The sequence below is a fragment of the Haemaphysalis longicornis genome, unplaced genomic scaffold (genome assembly GCF_048455015.1).
Source record: "Haemaphysalis longicornis isolate Haplotype H1 unplaced genomic scaffold, Haemaphysalis longicornis Haplotype H1 scaffold_49, whole genome shotgun sequence".
In the NCBI taxonomy this organism is placed as follows: Eukaryota; Metazoa; Arthropoda; class Arachnida; order Ixodida; family Ixodidae; genus Haemaphysalis; species Haemaphysalis longicornis.
Genome location: NW_027526384.1, coordinates 702,096 through 724,501, shown reverse-complemented (window position 1 = coordinate 724,501; position 22,406 = coordinate 702,096). Strand labels below are relative to the sequence as shown.

The 22,406-nt window shown below is 45.1% G+C and overlaps 1 protein-coding gene across 1 annotated transcript; it reads left to right on the top strand.

Moving 5' to 3' along the window:
• Window positions 1–5,804: 5,804 nt before the first annotated feature.
• LOC144137728 (pancreatic triacylglycerol lipase-like) lies at window positions 5,805–20,646 on the top strand. The gene is made up of 7 exons (XM_077669671.1): window positions 5,805–5,934; window positions 12,725–12,777; window positions 15,697–15,974; window positions 16,037–16,258; window positions 18,335–18,581; window positions 19,228–19,431; window positions 20,297–20,646. The coding sequence occupies exons 2-7, from the start codon at window positions 12,744–12,746 to the stop codon at window positions 20,602–20,604; spliced, it is 1,293 nt and encodes a 430-aa protein (XP_077525797.1). The 5' UTR covers window positions 5,805–5,934; window positions 12,725–12,743; the 3' UTR covers window positions 20,605–20,646.
• Window positions 20,647–22,406: the final 1,760 nt, after the last annotated feature.

Genomic DNA, 22,406 nt, shown 5'->3' with positions numbered 1-22,406 from the left:
CTCGGATCGAAACCTGGCGCCGAATGCTGTTTCTTTTTTAAATATAGAGGAGCACTGCGGACGCCGCCGCCGTCGCCGCCGCCGCCGGCGGTGGATGGTTTGGGGTCGCTTATAAAGTGCATTCGCACTTAAAAAAATGGCGGAAAACGGCGTAACGCCACACATTTCAACAAAATCGCAGGTTTGGCGAGAAAAACACCACTTATCGTAATAGTACCGTAAATGCATAAAATTTGCCATAGAGATTTCTGAAAATCTAAAAAATGAGAAGAATAGAAAGAAAATCACAAAAACAATGCTTCAATATAAAAAATATGCCTCTGACACACCTCCCCCCAAAACCAAGGAATAAACAAAAAAGTCTGCGAAAGAACCTTGGAAATATGCATAAAAATAGCGTAAATGGCCCAACCCTGCCATAACCCTTGCTCCTTCGGAAAAAAAATCAACAATCAGTAAAGTAAAGGCACCTCGCTCCTATAATAGTATACATTTACATCATTGGCGAAAAGACACACAGAAAAACTAAAAGGAATAAAACAACCCAACGTCCTTCGCTACTGATAGCCACATTTCGCTGTAAAGAGCTCACACAATAGACAAGCGGCATAACTTTGCTCCGCATTAGTAGACAATTCTCTGAATTTCTTCAAACTTCTCGTGAGAGCACCGGCCCCTAAGAGGTGGTCAATGACCGAGCCAATGCAGCCCTACCGCTCTCCTCGGAAAATAGGAACTCTGAGGACACATCACAGATACAAGTAAAGCTATTACACTGATAAACAAAGGCCGAAGCATGCCAGGGAGCCACTAGCAAGATACCCCTGAATATTTGTGTCTCACGCGCATAAATCTGCGAGAATGACTAAAATAACAATTTTCCATCTTCACAGGAGCAAGACTTGTGGCCCCTAATAAAGCAATAGCAAATTCAACAACGAAAAATCGTAATCTGTCTAAATGTTAATGCGAATACAGTTAGCCGAAGACAAGTTAGGCTAGCTTGAGCATGCTGAGAAAGATTGTAAAGCAAAAATATACTTTACGGTGGGAACCAAAGTGGGCAGCGCTCTGCTGTGGCCTAGAGTGAGTAGCGCGAGAGCCATGCGCAGTCCGAAGCTCCGGCCAACAATGAAGTGTTTGTTTCGTTTTGTTTTCTTAAGTATATTGACACTAGTAACAAAACCTTTACTTGAGAAGAAGGACCACTGGTCATAATGGGAAAGATGGATGGAGATGGAGGAAAAGTAAAGGTAAATATTAAATGGCGTATCCAATGGCTAAGTTCGTCCAATGCTGCATCACTCAATGAAATCGTTCAGTTCTGTACGGTTATGCACTTGACGTTTTGATTTTAATTGCAGCGGCCTTGGCTTTAGCACTTCGCCGTTTCATTTTAGCACGCAAGAAAGCTTCGCGTTTCAAGCGTAGTCGTCGTTAGATGGAGGGGATTTAAATTTTTTGGTGTTTGTTGCTCCTGTGGGATTTACACATTCGCTATTAGCGTAAATGTACTTCGCTAACTCTATACCTAGCATGCTCAAATGACTCCTGTAGGAACGCAAGTCCCCGAAACACATTTCTTTGTCAAAAGTCACAACTCATTCACTGAGTTTAGAGACCTTGTCAGAGTTTTCGACTGGAAGGACGTTTTCGCTCAAAACGACTCCAACAAAGCTTATGGCCTATTTTTGAGGTACATACTGGCGTGCTACGACTTAGCGTTTCAACCAGTGGCACAACAAAGAAATTCTCGAAAGGTACGAAAGCCCTGGATAGATCAACAACTTCTTAAACGAATTAAAAAGAAAAACTCAATGTATCACTCTTTTGTGCGAACCCGTGACCCTAACCTGCTTCTGGAATTCAGAAAATATAGAAACAAACTGCAGAGCGACCTGAAAACGGCCAAGCTCAGATACTATGAACGCTTCTTCGAGGATATACGTAACGATCCAAAAAAGATATGGGAAACAGTGAATGTGATAACGGGCCGCAAGAAGAGCACGCAGTCGCATGTTGCTCGCTTGAACGGTAGGCGGGTAGAATCAGCTGAAATGGCAATCGCAATGAATAGTCATTTCATCAAAGCAGGGGCTTACTTTTCGGAGGTCGATGAAGATAAACGTAGCGCTATACTGGAACAGTCACAACTTCCAAACTCTATCTTTTTAAGTCCGACAAACGCGAGTGAGGTGCAAACTTTTATTCTTAAACTTAAAAACAACGTCGCATCTGGCATCGATGGTATTGCTCCACTTCTTATTAAACACATCGCTTCTGAAATTAGTGAAGTTTTAGCTGGTATTATTAATTTGACATTATCTACTGGAGTTTTTCCTCAGAAATTGAAAGTAGCACGAGTTAGGCCAATTCACAAAGGAGGTGGCGATGACCAGTTGACCAATTACAGGCCAATCTCTGTGTTGACTGTCTTTTCAAAAATATTTGAAGACGTTATACATAATAGACTAACAAACTTTTTCAACACACACAAGGTCATTTCACCGTATCAGTACGGCTTTCAAAAAAACAAGTCAACGCAGGAAGCTCTGCTTAATATTAAGGATAGTATAATAGAAAATATAGGGGGAAAGAAATTTACACTCGGGTTATTCGTGGACCTAGAAAAAGCATTTGACTCTATCAATCATGAAATATTGCTAATATAACTAAAAAAATTAGGTATACGTGGAATAGCGGTTGACCTATTAATGAGCTATTTAAGTAATAGGGAGCAATTTGTTGAATTTAACGGTATTTCATCGGAGTTATTGGTAATAGAACACGGTGTTCCGCAAGGGTCAAAGTTGGGACCGTTGTTATTCTTAATATATGTTAATGATATTCCAAACATACCTGGTACACCCCAGATAGCCATGTATGCAGATGACACGAACATATTTTTCTCCGGTAGCAGTATGAGAGAACTCCAGTATGAAGTAAATAGATATTTAGAAATGTTGTCAAAGTGGTTACACGAAAATAACTTACAGCTAAACGCATCGAAGACTACCTACATCATTTTTAGACCAATTACCGTAATTACCCGATTCTAACGCGCCCCCGATTCTAACGCGCACCCGATTTTCCAGGCAAAAAACCGAAAAAACTTACACCTCCGATCGTAACGCGCAAGGAACTTTGTGAGCATGAAAAACGAATGCGAGAGAAACGGGCGATTTATTCCCCGAAGTAATCTCACTCATCTCACACCTCGTCGCTCTCCGAGAGCTCCTTGTCGCCTTCTGCTGTCCGCAACATCTTGTTATCGGTGTCATAAAGCGCGTTCACGATGCCACACTTCTGAACGAACGTTCAACCATGGTTCGATGGGATCATGGCCCACGCCTCGCACGCCCATCCCGCGAGCTTCTCCAGAGGCGTACGCTTCAGCCAACCGCTCGTTGTGAACGCGTGGGAGCCGCTCGCAAGCCGTGGAAGCGGTGCACCTTCGTTGCCGCTGCTGCCATTGTTGTTATCAAGCGCGCAAGTGGAAAAATTTGACGATTTGTGTGAACGCCGATAGAAAAGCCTAGGCGCCTAGATCCGAAAAATTGTTGCTGAAAGCTTTGGCGCCATCTTGAGATGGCGATGGCGATGGATGGAACAAAATTTCAGCTGTTTCGCCAGTTCGGTTTCGTATCCGATTCTAACGCGCATGCGATTTTTCGGCCTATTTTTCCGGAAAAAAGGTGCGCGTTAGAATCGGGTAATTACGGTAATAAGAAGATAGATCAAGGCATTCATATTGAATATCGGGGCAATATGATCAACCAAGTCAAAGAACAGAAGTTCTTAGGAGTGTGGTTTCATGAAGAATTATCTTGGCATCCTTATATAGAACATTTAGGCAATAAAATTTCAAAAAATATTGGCGTTCTCTACAGATTGAGAGACTTAATACCGCTTTGGTTGAAAACACAGCTTTATAACACTCTTGTCTATTCTAGGCTTTGCTACGGGATATTAGCGTGGGGAACAACAAACTAAACAAATTACAAACGGCTGATCGTCTTACAGAAAAGAGTTCTCCGTCTATTTGAAAATTTTCACGGGCACTATGCCGACTTGAGAACGGGTCCACTATTTGTTCAGTATAGTATGCTTAAGGCTGACCAAATTTATTATATGAAGCTTTTACAAGCTATACACAAAGAAAATCTCCATGGCAAACATAACGGCAATAGCAGTATATACCCTCTTAGGTGTGCCAAAATACATACAACGAAACTTCGAACAAACTACGGCAGGCCGTCTTCTCTGTTTCAACGCACCGACATACTCAACAAAGTTGGAGACCACATTGACTTCAAATGCAGTAGAAACATATCTAAAACACAGGCGAAAGAATACCTTATAAATCAGAATATCTGCTTCAATGGCTAGAGCTGTGGATGTCGTCTCGACCTGTTTAATGCGCAGGTTTTGTAGTTGTGTCTATCTTTAAAACTCAATCATAGTTCTACTCTGATTGTCCACTTGTATTTTGTTTTACTTTACTATTTTGTACCCTAATGTACGTTACTGTACCTCTCCCATATTGTTCTGTAATATCTTGCGCTCTACATGTTGTTTGTATTTTTGTAACTCACATTAGAATTTCTAGCTTGTTTGATTCTGCCTCATCATTGTACTGTACCAAAGGGGGCTGGGGCCTCTGTCAGGCTTTGTAGCCTTTAGTCCCAGCCCACCTCCTCGTACTTCTGAGGAAATAAAAATCTTTTGATTTTGATTTTGATTTTCAAATCCCCCCTTTGAATACGTATGTTTTTCATGTAATAAAGAAAAAATTATCGGTCCTCGTTTATGGATGCGTGCTGGACTCGCACTCCGCAGATCCAGGGTCCGATATCAGCTCAAGTTCTACCAATTTTACTTTCTTCCTTTATGTTCTCCTCACGCCGTCGGTCATTTTGAAAATCATCGCTCGGAAACGCCCACGCCGGAGTTATTCATATTCCAGCAATTGCAGCTTCGGCTCTAAAAATTGTATGGGCTGTGAGCGGACCACGGTGTCTTTCAGTGTATTTGTTCGAAGTTTGCTTTTCCGCAGCAGCGTAATTTGAAACTGCCCAAGAAAAAGCAAAATTAATAATATTTCGTTACGTCTTCTTCCAAATGACTGCCCACCGCTAGAACTCCACATTATAAAGGATACTTGCTGTCAGATTGCGGTTTGAAAGAGACCAACGTTTTCAATTCGACAATTTTCTTCGCTGAGCGGAAGGTTACTGCTTTTGGTGCTCGTGGTGGCTGTTTTTTTTATGACGGAAACTGCTAGCAGGTTGTGTTGCGTAAAATACTGCGCAATACGTGACAGAATTGAAACAGGTTGTTGGTGGTGTAAAAGACTGTTAAATACGTGAAAAAAAAAACTAAAACTTCTTCTGCGGTCCACTTTGTAGGCCAGCCACTGTGTAGGCACATTAAACCATAGATTTGGTTCACTAAACTTGCCATAACGCCTCAAAGAGATGCAGTAAGTGAAGTTCCCACAGCTCGGACAGGGTGTGTTTCGTTACCCGACCGCTCGAAAGCAGGAAGTTTTCAGACCGTACATTTAACTCCTTGAGCTTCGCGAACAGGTTGCGCTCCGATTTCTGCAGCACTAGAGTTCCTGTATATGCTCCCTGTATATGCTCCCTACGGGGAGCATATACAGGAACTCTATGCAGCACTTTACCCACACGTGCGTAAAGAAGGGCTGCAGACAGGCGATAAGATACGTTATCTACGACCACGTTTAATATATATAGCCGAGCCGACGCACGGGCGAGGCTTCAGGTGCGTCACCCGATACCGCGTTCTGCAACGACAGTTTGCCGCCGACCTGCCATCGCTAAGGACGTCGTGGCGTTCTGCCACAGTGTGAAGGAACAACCCGGGGGAACAACCATACCCCTCCGCAGTAGACCCTTTCCACTGTTTCAGGTAAGTTGCCAATTACGGCGTAAACAACCTCCAACGTGCGGCGGGGGGGGCTCTAGTGCACTCGCAGATAGCCATATCTTAGCTGGACATGTTACGGCCGTGATGGACACTCACGGTGGTCGGAGTGTGTACGCAATTATCGCGGTTGCGAAAAGCCGACCGGGGCTCATAGTAGCTGCAGCCCCTTAATTGTAACAAGAGCTGACAGACTTCGTGCGCAGATTGCAACTTCAAACTGCGATTACAGATTCTACACAGGGCGTCTCAAAGATCATCCGCCAAGATTTAAAAAAAAAGCAATCGCGTTACTCGAAAACCTAGTGCATAATGTTTCTAGTACAGCAGAGTAGTGGCAATTATGTTAATGAGGTTTATATTCGAGTGATAGTATCTGGTTATCTAACTCGAGAAGTACTCTATCAATTATTAAAGTATCAACAAAGCACTTCAATTAAAGTATCAACAAGTATCAGCGATGAACTAATTGCGTACTCATTTATACTTACTGGTAAATGAACTCCGCAAAATATGAGAAATACAACGTTACGGCGCACCCGACTGCCTAATAAAGCAGTGAAACTAATTTCCATTAATTATCTAACTCGAGAAATATTGTCGAAATGAATAAATTATCAATGAGGCACCTACGACAGGCACCTAACTGCGGTATTTTCTGCGACGAACTAATTCGTACTCATTTATTTTGACTGCTAAAGAAACCCTGTAAAATATGAAAACTACACGTGTCGGCGCTCCCACTCGTATCATAAACCAGCGGCCTCAAATCAGCTGGTTAAAAGCAACTGCTTGGCCTGTCACATTCCCGAAGACACACCGCATCACCTTGATAATCGCGTGGAAGGAGCGGCAACAGCAAGTTTTGCGGGGCGCGTGTGGCAGATAAGGCAAAAACTAGGTAGCGATTTCATCTTTCCTTCTATGCTTTATTTCATTCTGGCAGTGACTTTGGGACTGCCGCTTTCCGTGGACATGCAGCTAAAGGACGTTTTAGGACCATGGGCTTGTCCCAAACGTGCCTTACGGGCTACCAAAGCTCTGATAGAGTACCTGCAACACACAGGTCTAGACCAGTCGCTGTGAATAACTCGCCGTATCTGTACGCATCAACTTCTTGAATATCATCGCCATCATCTTCATCACGTCATCAACTGGCGTAGCAAGTTAGGCATTTTAGCCCAGCTAACATCGCCAGACTTCATTAAAGATCGCTCTCTCTCTCTCTCTCTCTCTCTCTCTCTCTCTCTCTCTCTCTCTCTCTCTCTCTGGCAAACTCAGAGGGAGCCTGTTCGAGGGCACTGCTTTATGATTCGGGCGGGTGCGTTGTCGCTTGGTGTTCCTATCTCGCAGGGTTTCTTTATCAGTATTACTTCGTCGCTGAAAATACCGCAGTTATTGCCTCTCGTGGATACCTACAAGTGAGTAATTGACACTTACGACGGACGCTGACGGCTCAATGAAATTTTGTTTTAACTGAAAGATCATACGTTCCATAGCTCTCTCAGCTTTTTATCGACTAGCAACGAAGCGTTATTTCCTGAGAAATCCACAATGAAAGCTGACATTTCTCTCTCCCGTTTCCCTTTCATTTTTTCGTGCCGTAGACATCGCGTCATGACGTAGACGCCCCGTAAGCCCTCCCCCTCCCCCCCGGGCCCCCCCCCCCCCCTCGCTGCTGCTGGAAACATTACGCACTAGGCTTTTTCGAGTAACGTCACTGCTCTTTTTTTTTTAAATTTTGGTGCATGATAGTTTGGACACCCTATATATGGCAGCGCTATGGTATGGGCGCAGTATATTCGAACAGGCTCTCCCTCTTAGCCACTTTCCGCAAGGCAAAGCGGCTTATCTTGGGGGCTAAGCACCTAAGGAGCTAGCGCTGTCGGCGGCTCCTGTCGTCGTCGTCTCATGTAGTCACGTTACTAAAACATCGGGACACTCGTTTTCCAACGGCTCGCACTAGAACGTAACGCGTACTAAAACAACACACTGGGACACTTGTTTTTTAACGCCTCGCGCTAGATCGCTTCGTGCTTCAAAAGCAGGAGACTTTTACAGCAAAGTTGCCGATTTGTACCCCCAACGGTTTCATCTCCGTGGGCAAAAACGCCAAGGCGCCAAGAATACCATTACACACTGCATAATTCGCCTCTCCCCAGGGTTCACGTTACAGATGGCCCGGGATTTTTTTCTGAGGCACAATCACGGCTGCCACGAAAAAGTGCTTCAACCCCGCCATTATGCTGTAGTTGAGGGCGTTATGGTATTCTGCATTGTTCTTCGGTAAGCCGTGCTTAAGGCCACCAGTATAATGTAGTAAAATCTAACTTTAATTTGAGCCTGAATTTTTTGTCGAAATCAGAGTAGATGCGCCATATGACCCCACATAAACGCGCTTTAACTGAACAAACAGCAGTACGTGTATGTTCGACTTCTAGGAATATTTTTAGGGGCGAAGAACCTTAGGGGCTCGGGCTTTCGGCGTCTCCTGTCGTCGTCGTCATCTGTCATCATGGTAAATCCCATTGTCAAGCAATGGTCAAAAACCAGTTTATGATGAATAAAACCGGTTCGCAATAAACTAACATGATTTAAACTCATTTAATATACAGGAATATTCGGGATTTAATTGCATTAATAACAGAAATTCGGTAAGTTCCCTCTCGAAATTGGTTTCAAACGCCAGGGTGTTCTCTTTGAAACATACTTCTTAGCAAGCCGCGGCGTGTCACACGAAGACACGGGCGCTCTGTCTCTCACTTAACTGCTTAAATAAGGTTCAACGCAAGAGAGGGCGCCACCACCTCAGCAAGCACGCGATTGCTCCTCCCACCAGCGCTTCTCCGGCGCCCGATCACCGTGCGCCCTGTGGCAAGCGAGAGGCAACGGCGCGCGTTGGCTCCAGAAACGCTCTTTTCTGCAATGGACGTACGCTGTTCTATTAGCAGCGATTTTGCTGTGGGAAACACCCGCGCACACTGCATGCTTCGCCCCTCCTAAAGTTTCACGCTAGTGGGGATGGCCCACGATTTTTTAGATATCTCTTGTCTCTACGGTCATTAATAATGTAAACTTAGATCATCACTGCACATGTTTCACGTTGAAGTTGAGCCGCGAAATAATATGTGATTTTCCACCGTGCTTATGTTAGATTTGGAGCTAATGGTGGCTGCTTCGCTAACTTTTAGGCAAAAGAAAAACAGGAGCCCGAAAAGAGACTTTCGGTGTAGCGTACAGTAAAATCAAAGCCCCTTTTTTCAGAAAAAGAAACTGAATAAAAGTAAATGTTCGAAATCAAAATTGTTTCGTCCATTTCGGAATGACGCAAACGGATAAACGCCAGATTCACAGCGCGAGGGACCCAGTAAGCGTTTTTTGGTTGAAGCGCTTGATGGGCCTTCGCTATCACCATCATCATTGTCGTCATTTTGTGAAACACTTGCTGTAAAGTTGGCTTTCCTGCAATGCGCTTTGGTGACGGGACGGTCGCCATCAGAGACGCACAGAACGCTTCGCTTTAAAAAATTAAAGCCGTTCCACTCAATGTGAAAGCTGTTGGAAGTGCACAGCAGTGATTTCCCATGCATAATGGGTGGTGGCACCGTTCACTGCTACCACCCATCGCGCTCTTCACCGCCCTGCCTCCCTCCTCTCTTCATGAATATGCAATTCAAACTTCTCGCCTCCGAAGAGCTTGCGTGCCCCCTGCCTGAAACTGCGCCAGCGGGAATTCTGTTCTTTTTTTGCTTGCTTTGATTTCGTATGCCGGAGCTGTTTTGCGTCATTTCGAACGCCTAACTTTTTTCTTGCGTGGCTGGAGCCTTTCTGCGTCATTTCGAACGCGCCATTTTTCTTCTTGCGTGGCTGCTTTTTTCGCTTACCATCGTAAAAACCAACCGGGCGAGCGTTCCTCAGTAAATGAACACGGGGGCTGTCGGTTATATACGCAAATTTCACCTGTACCTGCAGTTTTCTTTGCGCTAAACAACGGGGAGATGTATGACAAGCGCCATCGGTTCACGAGGTTCGAACGGTGATGACTATTTACATTGCGTGGTTTTCGAAGCCTCCGCGTGACTCTTTGACGGCGGCACACCAGGCCATCCGTTATCTCGCAGCGCCGCCTGATTACGGCAGTCGCTTGACATCGACCGTTAGCGAGCTACGACGACAAGGCCAGCCCACAAAGTGCTCTGCACTTAAAAATCACAAACCAGTTGTTAGCACTGCAACGCTAGAAATGTGGCCTGTAGTCTTCTGCTCAAAACTCGGGATGCACCTTCGTGTGAGAAGGGCGAAGTACAAAGTGACCAGCCGATCCCCTTTCCGATGATATCGCGGGAGCGTTGACAGGCGAGTGGGTCGGCGTCTTATCAGGGTGGATAGCAGTAAAATGAACGAGAATAGTCGCATGCGCACAGCGATGACGCCAGTACGAGATTTTTCTGCTAGGCTATTTCCGAAATCATGCAACATATATCCTACCGCTAGTAATGAGCCAGCTGTGTTCATTTCCGAACGATGTCATTGATTTTGCCCGCGCTTTGTTCACTGTTATCTTACTGTTTGTTTCACGTCGTAATCCAGGTATGCGTGCTCATTGCAGCTCTAAAATGGTAAAGAGAAAACTTGCTTGTTAGTGTGTCTGTGCACGCGTGGGTATGTTCTGTCAAGCCGTATTCATAGCGAAACCTGAGAATCGATTAAAAATTTTGGTGTCTTTCCACTTTGTCAACAAGTATGACCAGCGAAGCTGTGTTGCGCAATGCTAGAGTCCTCTTAGGAGCTAATTGTCATATAATCGTTTTTCCGCATAGATAGGGTAAAACAAGGGTTACAGCCGTTTCCTGTAACCATACTTCCTCCGTAGATGGCACTGTACTGACAGCAAACAGTATTTCTGTAGCGTTCCCAACTTCACTAACTAATCATGACAAGTAAATGGAACTCGGCTTAAGGGTAGATCCGTCTTAGTGCCTAATTTTCATATAATTTGCTTCGGGATACTTTGAATAACACAAGAGTTAGATTCGCTTTCTGTAATCATGCTCCCTCCGTAGATGTCTTTGGCGCACCGTTTTACGATCCCAGGTATTTGAGTGGACGCCGCAAAGTGGCGTTACGCTCCGTGCTATTCTTGTCTACATCGCTCGGTTGCTGGAGATAATCTGGATCCTAGACATAGACAGCTTCGATGTAAAATAATTAAATAATAATAGTCAACGCAAGTCTCCTGGAATACGGTCACTTACCAAGTTCTGTCTGTTTTTGTCGGACTTTCGTTTTGTCGCTCATGCTTAGAGTAACTACAGATAGTTAAAAGAAAAGGAAGGCACGCGAACTCCCAATTACGCTTATAAACCTTTGCTGGTATTTTTTATCTCACCGTCCGGCAGTAAACTCATCCGGGGATTTACAGCGAAAGGGATTGCGCCGTGCTCGAAAAACGAACCTAGCAGACGACAGTTGACGGGGCGGGATCATTCTATGCACGCGCCTACCCTCGCGTATTTCCCGGTTTTACACTGCGATAAGGCGCCGAATCACACGCCGGTCGACGCTTAGGCGATACTACTTTAAAATTTGGCCGGCTGTATAAATTATACCAAGTTGAAAAGGTTGAAATAGTTCGATGGCGACATGGTTTAAATAAGCACGTTCGTTTATTACTGAAGCTCAACTCAAACATTTCAGTATTTCGGCCCGTGGAGTAAAGGTTCAATAATGACATGGCTCTAGGGTGGATTTTGTAACCTTAACGTATATTCAGCTTTAAAAATTATAACGCCCGACAATATTTGACGTAAGCTCCAGGTCAACTTGATCCGTGACTTAGTCCATGGGAGGCGACTCCGGGCATCAAACTTCGTTCCTTCGTTGGCCGTTGCAAAACACGTTCTTAAATTACGCACCACACATCAAATCAACCCGTGGGTTCCATGTTATTGGCCACCAATCAAGGATACAAAAGTAGCACCGAAGCATCAAATCACATCCAGCAAACGTTTGTACGACATGGTGTACCTTATCCCCGAAATGTCGTCATCGACTGCGATAGTTTTTATCAGGCTTTTGGCATCGAAATGTACGTTAACTCAAAAACTCCCACCTCTAGATGCAAAGCAAGCAAGCAACCCGTTTTTCCCTCGTCAGCTCTCTGAGATTTTATTCACAATTACGCACAAGATAGCGCACCCAAACTGGCAGTAAAGTACAACCGCACTGCATGCCTGATTACGAACAGATTACCGAGACAATGCTACAGATAAGCTATATGCGCGAGGTGGAATCAAGTGACTACCCTGCTGAACCCATTTCCGACAGTGTAGACGCGAAAACAGCAGTAAAAAACCTGTGCAGAGACGATATACATGATCTCAATTGCCGAGCTGATAACGACTCCACGTGCTGAGACAGGTCTACACCTACCGCTATGCACTTCGCTCGGCTCAGCAATGCCTGCAATGCATGGACGTTCACGTCTGCATATTAAACACATGTATAAGTGACGTCATTACGAGGGATAAAAGAATGATGCTGGCATTGGCGTTAACACAATCACAAGGTTTCTTGTTTACATTTAAAAAATCGTTGTTTGTTCTAATGTGCGAGCCAGGAACCATATCGCCCATTTGTAAATTCAAAGCTTCTTAGGAGACAGCTGGGTGGTGTAGCCAATTCAATATCAGCTAAATTGCTCACCACGATTCACGCAATTCCCTTGTCCATCATCCCTGACTTGCTGCTAATTATTGTTATGTATTCCTTCCAGGTTCATAATCAAGATACATATGCGGACGCGGGCAATCTTATTGCTAATGCTGGGTACGCTATTTATTCGATTTTCACATCACTTCTTTATGTAATGCACGTTACTTTTGAACTCACTAAACCCCATTGGGAGTTATCGTTAGTAATGTATGTTTTAGGAGTCATTGTCATGGAAAGAAGCCTGCGGATTCCTGATTCCTACACCTCTTGCTTATGCAGCGAAATATTTCCATAAAGGCCTCTACACAAACGCCCTGGCTTTTGTTCTGGTGAAATGTATTGAAAATCATTTTGACACCTACCTTCAAAATACTACAGTACGGATTTTGACGTTTGCTTTTTAACTGTGATATACCTTCATGTGCTGATGTTAGTGTTTGTGTTTATTTTCTTTTATGTTTTGGTTATCTCGATGTGATCAATTTCAGCAAATTGAGCGAATGTCTGACACACTAACTTGCATGACGAGGATTCGAGATTTATTTATTAATTACGTGCAATACATTTTATCATTGATTGATTGTAGGTTTTAACACGCCGACGCAACGCAGGCAATGAAGCGCGCCGTAGGGAAGAACTCCGGATTATTTTTTACCACCTGGGGATCTTTAACGTGCGCTGACATCTCGTACACACGGGCGTTTTTGCTTTTCGCCTCCATCAGAAAAGCGGCCGCCGCGGCCGGAATCGCACCCGCGTCGTACTGCTCAGCAGCACCCCGCCATAGCCACTGAGCCACCGCGGCGGGTACATTTTAACATTTCACCTTTCACCACATAGGCGGAGGCTATAGTGTCGGATTCATCAAACACGTGTCGCGTCAACAGCAAAAATTGCAAAAATTGAATCACCAACTCACAAACACGGATTTGAAAGCACAGTTGACAATTTTCTCGTTGACGTTTACAAACTCATCACTGAAATTCAGAAATTCACAGTGAGAAATTAAACCACCTATTAAAGTATACATTTTCTCACTCTTGAGGTACACCTCTTGAATTCAACGCTGGTGACATCAATTTTAGTAATAAGGAAACTATAAACTGATTGTTTGTGCCCTCCATGCCGCCCTTTCGAAAATTGGCCTTCACCTCCTAAAACAACACGGAAACGGTTAAAAGGGCAGTAGATTTGCCTTGTACAACTGATAGCATTGAGAATAATACATGCGCTGAGGGCTGGCGCTCGAGATCGTCGGTTTTCAAAATGCTAGTTCAACGCCGCAGCTTTCAGTAAATGAATCAAATAATCAGTTTTTAGGTAATCAATAGTTTCATAATCGTTTCATTGGTCTATGCCTCAGCAGCATGTGCGCGCTGCACCACCATACGTTTTTCGTTATAAAGTGCTGTCCAATATCCAACTGCAGGTATACGTGCCGCTTTAGGAGTATTACATCTATTGGAAGAATTGCAGCAGCAGATGTCCAGTATGCGCCGGAGAATCGGAGCGTAGACATGGCGTTTCGCCAGGAGGTTTTACGTCATCTACTGGTGCCCGTAGAGTGATGTGCAATGTATACAATGCGCACTATTCCCAATGGGCACCGGTTGACTACGTTATAACTCAAAATGTGAAACTACGCCTAACGGGCGTCAGGCCGTCACATGCCTGCGTTGTCCGGTCCCGCGATGCTCGTCAAACTTTGCGCCAGCTAGTTATAAAGCTCACAAATACAGGAGGCCTCTCTAATCTCGCTAAAACCTGTTAAAGCAAAATCGCTTAAGGTAACCTGGTAACGCTCTTGAAGTTAACCCAATTGTTGGTGTTCTACAAACGGAAGGTACTCCTGGACTAATAGGCGCACAGTAATGGAATACTACAAATGAACTTAGAAAATGTGGGTACCAATAACTTCCTTCCCAAACTCGACACACTTGTGTTCACATTGCCTCCGCCAAAAATAGTCGCGACGTGAGACCTACCGACTACTTTTTGAGGATATCTGTCAGTACCCTGAGTAACCACCACACCACTGCCCGTGAACAATAGCCTCTAAGCGCTTCGACATGACGGTTGCATGCCCACAATGTCCAACTTTCTTCCATTCCCGTAACACTACAACACAGCAATGGGTGGCGCTGCTCACGACCTCGGCCGTACAGCCGGCCAGAGTATGCTGATGGAGAGGGCCCGTCCCGCCAGCAAGCACCGAGGTACCAAGGATACCTCACACCATGAGAGCGCCCTAAGATCGCGCTTGCTATTTATTCACTCACTCACTCACTCACTCACTCACTCACTCACTCACTCACTCACTCACTCACTCACTCACTCACTCACTCACTCACTCACTCACTCACTCACTCACTCACTCACTCACTCACTCACTCACTCACTCACTCACTCACTCACTCACTCACTCACTCACTCACAACTAGCCAAATCTTGTCAGCTTGTTGGCTCTTGAACCTCAACGTCCACTTTAGTGCGCTCGTGTGGACATGGCGGTGGCTGCAGGCGTGCGTATGTGCCTGCATCCGTCCCTGCGACTGAGGAATATTTAACACGTTTTGTTTTGCTCTCTCATAATCTTCATCTAATGTTGCAAGCAGGAATACTTTTAAGAAGATTCATATCCTAGCATCCGTAAAATTATACAATCTTCCACCGCTGTAGAGAGAGAGATAGAAGGTTCTTTAATTATAAAAAAGCAGAGAGGTCTGGTGGAATGTATTCGCTTACATGCTACTCTGCGGGGATGTGGAGGAGGAAGTAAATGAAGTAGGGCGAAAGAGAGCAGGAAAAAGGAAGGGGTAAAAACAAAGTAACATGGAGTGTTCCATGGGTTACGTAAAAGTCCACTTGGTCTTACAGGAAGAGGAGGTGTAGTTGTAGATTGTCTCTGCGGCATTGATGTCGTGTAAATAATCAAACACTGCATCTAAAACTTTTCGCTGGGACAATAGAAATGGCTGTATCTTGAAGTTACCTCAAAGAAAAGTCACCAGCGCTTTCATCTTCTCGCTGCAGGCACTTTAGCCTGGCGGGCGTCCTGTGAGCCCGTAAATCCCTCTTCGATCGCGGCCGTGAGTGCTGCGGACGCAGATGACGAAGAAGAGTACGTGGAACTAAGCACGGCAGATGTCGAAGACGTGGAGCGAGCCTTCAACCGCTTCCAGCAAAGCCAAGACGCACTGTACAGCGTCGAAGCCGCGGAGTCGCGAGAGCGGGTCGTTCGCATTGCTGGACTGCCGGGTATCTTTGACGTCTCCCGAAAACTATCGCACCTAAGGCCTCAGCCACCTAAGGTGCGAGCATATCAGGGCTTACGGTGATGCGCGCATGATACCAATGCTCTCTCAACCTAAAGGCGGTGAACCCTCACTTCCTGGTTTACGCCAACACCATCGACGGACTCGCCACGGAGGCGTCGCCGGAGCCCGTGATGACGTTGCGTCACGACGATAACTTCACGGCCGTCTCGAAGTATGTGGGCGGCGCCAAGAACAAGCTGTACATCGTTGTGCACGGCTACCGGAGCAAGGGCCGGGCCCGCTGGGTGCAGCGCATCAAAGACGAGATACTCGCTGTGGTACGCTACTCTTCTTGCCACGCGCCATTGCTCGGATTGATTGATTGATTGATTGATTGATTGATTGATTGATTGATTGATTGATTGATTGATTGATTGATTGATTGATTGATTGATTGTAGGGTTTTACGCGCCGACGAAACGCAGGCGATGATGCGCGCCGTAGTGGAGGGCTCCGGATTAATTTTGACCAACTGGGGATCTTTAACGTGCGCCGAAACCTCGCACAAACGCGCGTTTTCGCTTTTCGCCTCCTTCAGAAAAGCGGCCACCTTGCAGTGATTACAGCAAGTAACGTACAGCCGTGTTTAAAAGTTCCCAGACCGCTGCGGCCCCAACTGGAGAGCTGCCATCAAGGGTCCTCGCAGACGCACGACGGTTGCGGGTGACAAAGGGCAGTAAAAAGGAATGCTATTTTTTAGCATGCGGCAGCTATAAAGCGGGAGCAATGCTCCTTCCAGCGTTCTTTTATCTTCGTAACCAGCGACAGTCTGCAAGCACCGTTCATGGCCGCGCCATGATAGCGAGCGCGGATGCTCCGTGTATGGTCGCTGCAGCGTGGGAACTTTTTACCAGGGTTGTATGTCTGTGTGTGCGTGTGCGTGGGGTTCGAGTGCGCGAGAGTGTGTCTCTAGGCGGAATTATGTGTGCACGCGAGCGTGTGTATGCGAAAAAGAAAAAAAAAGTGCGCGCGTGCGCGTGTGTGTGCGTGTGCGTGTGCGTGTGCGTGTGCGTGTGTGTGTGTGTGTGTGTGTGTGTGTGTGTGTGTGTGTGTGTGTGTGTGTGTGTGTGTGTGTGTGTGTGTGTGTGTGTGTGTGTGTGTGTGTGTGTGTGTGTGTGTGTGTGTGTGTGTGTGTGTGTGTGCGCGCGTGTGTTCCGCTTTGTCTGCACATCTTCGCGTTAATAGAAAATGGCCCGCAGTCATTTTATTTAGCCCTGAGATTTTCTTTCGTACCTAAATATTCGTTAAAGTGGACTCAGCTGATGACATTCACATAATAGGTCCTATTCCATGACACACGGGCCTAAAATCATCCTGTTACGATACGAAATGTTTTACAAATTCTCAGAAATGCTCCTAATGGCCAAGTTTGCTTCTTTTATAAATACATAATTTCTTTACTGAGAGACAAGAAGAACAAGAAACGCATTTGGTTGATCCAGCTTCGCCAGATCACACTAGCTGGCCAGCAAGCGAGAGTTCTATTTTAATTTCAGTATAGAAGTGACACATCTCTACAATAAGACTCGTGCACAGTGGTTTTTAAGTCTGTAAGTCATAAAGTAGCAAGTCCCAAAGAAATATTAACAGGTGAGTCCTCCTTAACCACGACCAGCGACGAAGATTGTGAAATACACTTATCACAAAACGCCTTATTAAAGGAAGAAATACTGGTGGGCAGTGTTAGGAAAGGAGTAAAACTGTTCGCTTAATAAAAGAAAGGTCTACCTTTTGTTTCCGAGAGGGTCAACCCAACAGTAATATACATACGCGTATATATCTGCATAATGTGTGTGTGTGCGTGTGTATGTTACGTGTATGTGATAATGCAATGCTAACTTTGTTCCAGGTGTAAATACAGAACGCAATGACGACAAAGAATCGTACCTACGTGACGCCAGGTAGAAGTAGAAGAAAAAAAATTTCGTGGAGACATGAAATAACAAACTTTTGGGTACGGACAATACATTCAGCCATATTAACATACGAGCCTTTCAAAGTCTATGGGCGAGAGACCTTCGACCGGCACCGCGCATACGTAGGCTGGTAATGATTATTATGAAGGTAATAGTATTGGTCATGGGCACGACAATGATGATTATTACAATGGTGACGACACCACATGCATTATTGTGAACTCGTTTTGGTTGACACTAAGGCGCACTGCACTACCCAAGAGAGGGACAATGCCGGGTCCTTTCCTCGTTAACAACGTCCGAAGCCTGTGTGTGTATTTGTTTTCCTGTTTGTAATACGCGTGTCATCGCATTCTACGCGCTCACCAATTCCTCCTGAAGAGGAATTGACTTTGAATCTTTTCCGCAGCCTCCTACTCACTCTCTGGCTGAATGCAGGAGAATGCGACCGTAGTTGTGGTGGACTGGTCGGCTGGCGCCAGGGTTGCCAACTACAGCGTGGCTGCTGGCAGCACACGCACCGTGGCACGCTTGGCAGCCACGCTCGTCAAAGCGCTGGTGGACGCCGGCACATTGAGTCCTTCTCGAGTCCACTACATCGGCCACAGCCTGGGAGCGCAGGCCGGCGGATTCTTTGGGCAAGACGTCCAGGACCTGACCGGTGCAAAGGTTGGGAGGATAACTGGTGCGTGCATGCTAATGGTCGTTTATTGCGCCCTGAAAGCGACGCTGAGCGCATATTCGTGGGAAAACATGGGCACAAATTGCTCACGGCGTGAAGTTAAAGTACATGAAACAGATAAGAGGCTAAAGATAGGAAACAGTAGTCGCACCCAATGACGACTACAAAACTTCGTTACATATGTGCAAATCCAATTTTCACCGCATCTTTGGGAACACGAACCGGGGAAAATCAATATCACCGGGGCATTCAAACAGGAGTGAATCGATGGCAGACACGTAATACGCAATATCCTTTAATGCTGACTCAAGAATCCGGCCATTTACTTTCGCAAGTCCAGAAGATGAGCCCGTTTGATATTTCAATCGCTAAGCCGAGTAAAGCTCACCAACTAGTGAGTTCTGTACAGTAGTATACTGGTAAGCTCGGCCGACTAGAGCGCTGTGGTGCCAAAGTGTAAAAACAAGACAGTTTATGACTCAAGATATACTAAATTCCATGTTATCGGCATTGCGGTGCTGCGTTTGGGACGCTGTTAACTGGCATGCGCGAAGCGCTGCTTATAGAAGGATCTTAAATTGTTACGAAATGCATCAGGCCTCCAAACATTACCACGAAGCGCATTAAGTTATCCTATGGCTTTACACAGGTCTCGACCCAGCGGGACCACTGTTCGAGTACTTTGACGCTTACCTGAGCAAAGAGCACGCCGACTTCGTGGACATAATCCACACGAGTATGGGCATGGGCTTCAACTTTTTCCGGGGTCGCCTGGGAATAACCAAGGCCACGGGACACGTCGACTTCTACCCAAACGGGGGAAAGCAACAGCCCGGATGCAAGGCCTTTGGCCGTAAGTAGCGGCGTAATGGCCGCGTCAAGGCTTCATCTTTTTGGTTTTTAATTGTTGTCGTGCATATTACCGACCAGGCGTACTATCGCCCAAATGTTGATTCCACTGTCTGTCCTTGTTATTTCCTTCCGTAGGTAATGGTAAACGCTAAATGATAAAGAGTGACTTAAATACCACATAAATTCCCACCCTTTTCCCATCAACAAAACGAGTGGAATACTCCACCCGTAAACATCGCTGCCACTACAGATTCATCCCGTTTCCAATCTACCTCGACTAACTCACTTAGAAGCCGACAATGTTTTGTAGCAACCGTTGACATTTAATTGGTATTATATGCGTCGACATTGTATTTGGAAATGTTTCGTGCAGCTGCTGGCTGGTCACTGCGCTACGGGTCACTGTGTTATTAGTATTGATCCTAGTGTAATGGTCACTTTGGTATTAATATTCTTCCCCGACAAGCGGTTTTACTGTTACTATTGTTACTACAATGATGTATACCAATAATGTAATGCCCTCTGTTTTCTTAAGGTATTTAAATAAATAAATAAATAAATAAATAAATAAATAAATAAATAAATGTTTATCCCAGCCCAGTAAAAGCACACCGTGGGAAAAAGATTACATTATAAAATTTCAACAATCGAAAGTAATTGCTCCGTTTCCCGGTGGCTGATCACGTTGTACGCATATGGCGATAATGCGCCGAAGCGCTATGCTTCGTCTAAGAGCACAGATAAAGTGCTGAGCCTTCAGACAGCACAGAAATTAGTTTTGAGCGTCTAAATCGTGTCCTGTAAAATTCTGCCCCCACGGGTGTGCTTTACTTCATTATTTTTTCTCCTTTACGCGTGCTGAACAGGACTGGACTGCTCTCACGCTCGGGCTGCCCTGTACTACGCCAACTCTATCCGCACCTGCAGCTACCCAGCGCTGCCGTGCTCCAGCTACGCCGCCTACAAGAGTGGTCGGTGTACGCCGTGCGACCAGGTGCCCTGCGGGTACATGGGCCACAATGCGAACGCCAACCTGCGAGGAAAGCACTACCTCAGCATCTCTTCTGAGTCACCGTACTGTCCGGGAGCTGCCGCGACGTACACCGCGTCTCTTCTCTTGCTGTTATCGTCGCTAGTAGCATCGTTAGCCGTAGGTTGTACCGCAAGGCATTGAACAAGTGCATCTTACAGACATTAAACATTCCTCAACCTTCTAGGGATTTTTTTGTTTATTTGTTTAACTGCCTAGTGCACGCAACCTGAAATGGCATTCCACCCACTTAGCATTTTATTAAATCGATTGTTCACGATCGCGGACGGGATTAAGCTGATTTGTAGCCATTGGATACAGAATTTTGCAATTGCGCAAAATCTTAACCACAGCAACACGCTCACGACAAATGGCCAGAAGCCTACTGAAGAATTATCGGAAGCAGAGAGCTTGGAAATCTGGGCACCAGAACTCCTTCCATTTCTCGGCGGTCAGCAAGTAAGGGTGAGCATCCTGTTTGGACGGAATAAACATGAATATTTAAGAAGAAAACAGAGAAACAAATTGTCGGGGCACTTAATACTGCTTGCGTGTATCCATTATGGCTTACGGTGGCGAAAATAGTCACCGGAAACACATTCTAGTTAATTGTTCATATACAATTGTGAAACTTGTGGACTTGTTCTTGTCGTTGAAGTTACTCCTTAATGATGAATAGTGTGTGAAGCACCTGTGAGTATGAGCAAGAATGCTGCGAATCTAAGAATAGAGATAAGAAAACATTACTCAAAATTCGGGATGGTTTTGACTTCCGACATTTGCAGAAGGTAGTTTTTAAAACTTTCAAAATACCCGTATACGGTGTCTTTACGAATGCCCTAAAGTTTCCCAATCGTTACGCGTAGAGTTACTTTATATACCTCTCTGCGGGAGATATATAGAGGAACTTAAGTTGCACGAAACCCTACCAAAGCGGGGAATCCCTGCTGATAATCAGGAGCTAGATAACAGCCCCTTTCTTTGCACGCATTCTTCCTCGTGGCGATACGGTGATGCGGTCAGTTGCCCGACAGGTCTCTATCGTCAAAGAGATAGGACCATTGCCAAGGTCTCGTGTGTGTCTCTACTTACATATGAGGCGCTTTCCATAGAATCCGTAATATGACTCTTTCTGGGAATACAAAAGCATTAGTTGAACTGCAAGCTGTGGCAGAATAAAAAACACCCCGCCATGTTGCAGCCGAAACACTAGCTATTTCGGGACGTTACACTGTTTGCAAAATGTTTTAAGCAACTTGAGCCTTGAAAATAACACTTTTTGGACAGTTAATGGTTATAATTAAGTTTTGTTTGTTCATTTACGGGATGAAAAAATTAAACATGCCATCACTTTGCTACATTTAGCCCTGCCTACTTCGTATAGTGTGTCCCCATAGCCGACATTTTCATCATTGGGGAGAACGGTGTGAACTAGACAGCACATGTAAGAAGACGGCACCATGTATGTAAATCGGCGAAGAATACCTAGAACATGGCCCCACGTATTGTAGACATTCATCTGGTTGAATATATATATATATATATATATATATATATATATATATATATATATATATAAAATATTCAAACCTCGCTTCAGTATACTTTTACCGAGTATGTCAAAATTTTACCCCACTGACGCAGAGCCAACTGACTTGTTTATCCAAAATTTAGCAGAGTAACAAGCCCTTTCCTATCTGTAACAATATCGGTCCCTCTGTTCTCACTTCTCTCTTTCCCTTCTTCGGGTAATGAAACTTTGGACTGAAATGCAGTGAAAGATGGTGAACACGTACCCCTTCAAAGAAATTGTTAAATTTAAAATATAGGCATCCACAGAAATTTCTCAAAGGGAGCTGGTCTAATTATTGTGGTATACAAGTGAGGGTAAAGTGTAACTGTGGAATTTGAACAACCACAAAAAGAAGACTAAAATTCGTACGAGC